General features: G+C 52.7%; 1 protein-coding gene across 1 annotated transcript; it reads left to right on the forward strand.

Annotated features, from left to right (window-relative positions):
• Positions 1-1089: 1089 nt before the first annotated feature.
• LDOC1 (LDOC1 regulator of NFKB signaling) lies at positions 1090-2576 on the forward strand. Its single transcript, XM_040265395.1, has one exon. It carries the CDS (start codon positions 1289-1291, stop codon positions 1724-1726), a length of 438 nt encoding a protein of 145 aa, XP_040121329.1. The 5' UTR covers positions 1090-1288; the 3' UTR covers positions 1727-2576.
• The last annotated feature ends 611 nt before the right edge of the window (positions 2577-3187 follow it).

A 3187-nucleotide genomic window follows, 5' to 3' on the forward strand; every position in this document is an offset into this window, starting at 1 on the left:
GCTACTTGTGTGCAAGAATCAGCAGGGAGAACAATGTGGTTAGAGCACAGCAGGAACTGACAGGAGGCACAGATGAGGTAGGGCCTGATAGGCCATTACCAAGACTTTGGTTTTTCTTTTGACTGAGAAGGGAAAACTATTGGGGGGTTTACAGCAGGGAGGGGAAGTGATCTAACTCTTGTTCTAAAGGAGTCCTGTCCTTACTCTGGGGAATACATACACTGTAGGAAGAGAAGAATGGAAGTTAAGTGGTTAGTTTCAACAGCCTGTGTGAGAAAGGAGGGCTGGGACCAGGGTGGTATTGGTAGAAGTAACAGAAATGATTCGACTGGGAATATATTTTAAAAGGCGTTCCAACAGAATGTGGTGGCCCAGAGGCTGTCTCCCCAACTCATTTGTCAACTATTTGAATAATCGCATTCAAAGTAGAAAAGCAAAGCCATTTTTAAAACACAAGTGTTTATTGTTAAGCAGGGGATAAATACCCAGTAGTCAAGGGACACTAACATTAGGACAGAAGTAGAGTCAAAGATAGGCAGGACTCCGGCAAATGGTGATTGGATGCTAAATTGTGCAGAACTTTCTACACTTTGCTATTTCCAAAAATAATTTTAAACAAAGGGATAGAAGTACACAATACTATTTTCCAACCAAAGAAAAATCCCTTTTAAATATCGTTTTGTCATGAAAGACAGGACCCCTGAGGGTCTTTCATAACTCTTACAGGGTGTGACGCTGGCGTGCAGCCAGCACTGCTAACGGTTCTATGGGTGAGGGAGATTTCATAAGCCAAGAAATGTGTTAAAACCACTCAGAGGGAACCCAGGGGCCACTGGCCCTCCAAGGAACACCGAGATGTATAACTCGGCTTGGCTGAAGGGTGGTGAGTCCTTTAAACCTGAGCAGGTTGAACCTCTCTGAGAGATGGGTCTTTCGCGCCTGCACGGTCCAGGCTACGGCCCGATCCACACCCAAGGTTGGGTCTTCGCCTTTATCCAGCGGCCCCGAGACCTGCGAGCGCGGACCCCGAGCCCCTGTCCCGGCCACCCCGGCCCCGCCCCTTGCCTTCCCCGGCCCCGCCTTCTCCAGCCGGGCGGTGCCTGAGCAGGACCGTCAGCTCGGCTGTGTGGGCGGAGCTTGCGCCACCGCCGGGACCCCTGCGCGCACCGCCCCTCGCCCCTAGCCACCGCACGTCTCCTCCGACACGCACTTCCTGCGAGGCCTCCGAGAGCACCTTAGCCTAGCCGAATCGAGCTGCGCCCTGCCCTGCCTTTCCAAGCTGTTCGCCATGGTGGATGAGCTGGTCCTGCTGCTGCACGCGCTTCTGATGCGGCACCGCGCCCTTAGCATCGAGAACAGCCAGCTCATGGAACAGCTTCGGCTGCTGGTGTGCGAGAGGGCCACCCTGCTGCGCCAGGTACGTCCGCCGAGCTGCCCTGTGCCCTTCCCCGAAACGTTTGACGGCGAGAGCTCCCGGCTCCCCGAGTTTATCGTGCAGACGGCGTCTTACATGCTCGTCAACGAGAACCGATTCTGCAACGACGCCATGAAGGTGGCATTCCTGATCAGCCTGCTCACCGGGGAAGCCGAGGAGTGGGTGGTGCCCTACATTGAGATGGATAGCCCCATCCTGGGCGATTACCGGGCCTTCCTCGATGAGATGAAACAGTGTTTTGGCTGGGATGACGACGAAGAAGACGAAGACGAAGATGAAGATGATTATTAGGCCCGGAGACCCTCGGGCCTAGGGGGGGTAGGGCACTGCCCGCCGCCACCCCCGCTGCCTCCCCGCCTCGCCCCGCCCGGAGCCACCGCGCTCCCCTAACGCTGTGATCCCCTGGCCTTTCTCTCCCCTCTGGTTGTCTTCCTCACCCTCCACTCTCTGCCGTAGTGCTTGTCTTTGTTCCAGGCATAGTGCTCTCCAGTCACCTGCTGCTGAGGCTGGGGCGTCTCTGAAGTGCACTCTGCTGCCCACTCTGGCCAGCCCCAGGACCCTCACTGCTCATTAGAACTGTGTTCTGAGCCCCAGCTCTAGGGCAAAACCCCTCTTACAAACCGGTCAGCCTATACTCTGCCCTGCCGACTGTCAGGCCTGCACCACTGCCCAGGGACCTGCGCTGCCACCCAAGCACCCTCCACCAGATTCCAGCGACAGACCCGGCCTTTGGAGATCAGGAGCAACCTAGAAGATGCCTTTGTGGGCTACAGCTCCTGGGACACTGATTTGGACTGCTCACCAACAACTCCACCCCCCTCCCCAGGGGCTAATCTTTCACCTTGATTAACTGTTCCCTACTAACTCCAGGTCTTCCTCCTGGCCCACCAGATTGCTGCAGGGGCCCATTGTGCCTGGCAACCCAATTGTTGACATTTCTCCTATGCACCAGTTTTGCACACCCGTCATCTTCGTTTCAAAATTGCAGCAGTCCCATCGAGGTGTGCATTTGGACAAAAATACTAAAAACCGAACAATACAAACAAAAGCAGGTACTCAGCCCAGCTCCTCAATGCTACCTGGAAAAAGCATTTGCATTCTTTTCAATAAATTTCAAGCACTACCGAAATAAAAACAACAACAGCAAGTGTCTTTTCATGGTTAAGGGCTATCATTGGCCTTTGCCACTTTCACCCTGACTCTCATTATTCCCACTGGTATCAGGGAATCTAATTCAACTTTCAATCTCTGTACTCCCCACTGTCAGGACTAAGCTCCAGAGGACAGTTACTACAGGGCTTTATGGGGAAACTGGTACTACCCCCACTGATGCCTTTCTTATAGCCCTGGTGAAGGGAGTGTTCTCTGGTGCTTCTGAGGTGGCATGGGTAAGGGGTGGATGAGCAGGCAGGTGGCACACCATCTCAAACTGGGACACTTTTGAGAGAGCTTCAAGGGGACACTATTAATAATTAGACTGGAACAACAAGTACAAGTCAGGACACACAATATTTCCATTTTCATGAACTTTGGGGTTCTTCCTCAGCATGGTCAGAGATGTTCTGCCTGTTAACTCTTAGTGCCTGTGGGGTGCTATTGATTTTAGGCTTCAATACATAGTGTAGCATATTGTTTTAAAACCCCTTTTAGGTGCTTGAGCTAACATTAAATCCCAGATCTTGGATAAATGTGTGCATACTAAATGGGGCCCGATTTGAACGTTTCATCTTCCTCAGGCAGATCCCCTTAGAA

This window comes from Oryx dammah, unplaced genomic scaffold (assembly GCF_014754425.2).
Source record: "Oryx dammah isolate SB20612 unplaced genomic scaffold, SCBI_Odam_1.1 HiC_scaffold_23, whole genome shotgun sequence".
Classification (NCBI taxonomy): Eukaryota; Metazoa; Chordata; class Mammalia; order Artiodactyla; family Bovidae; genus Oryx; species Oryx dammah.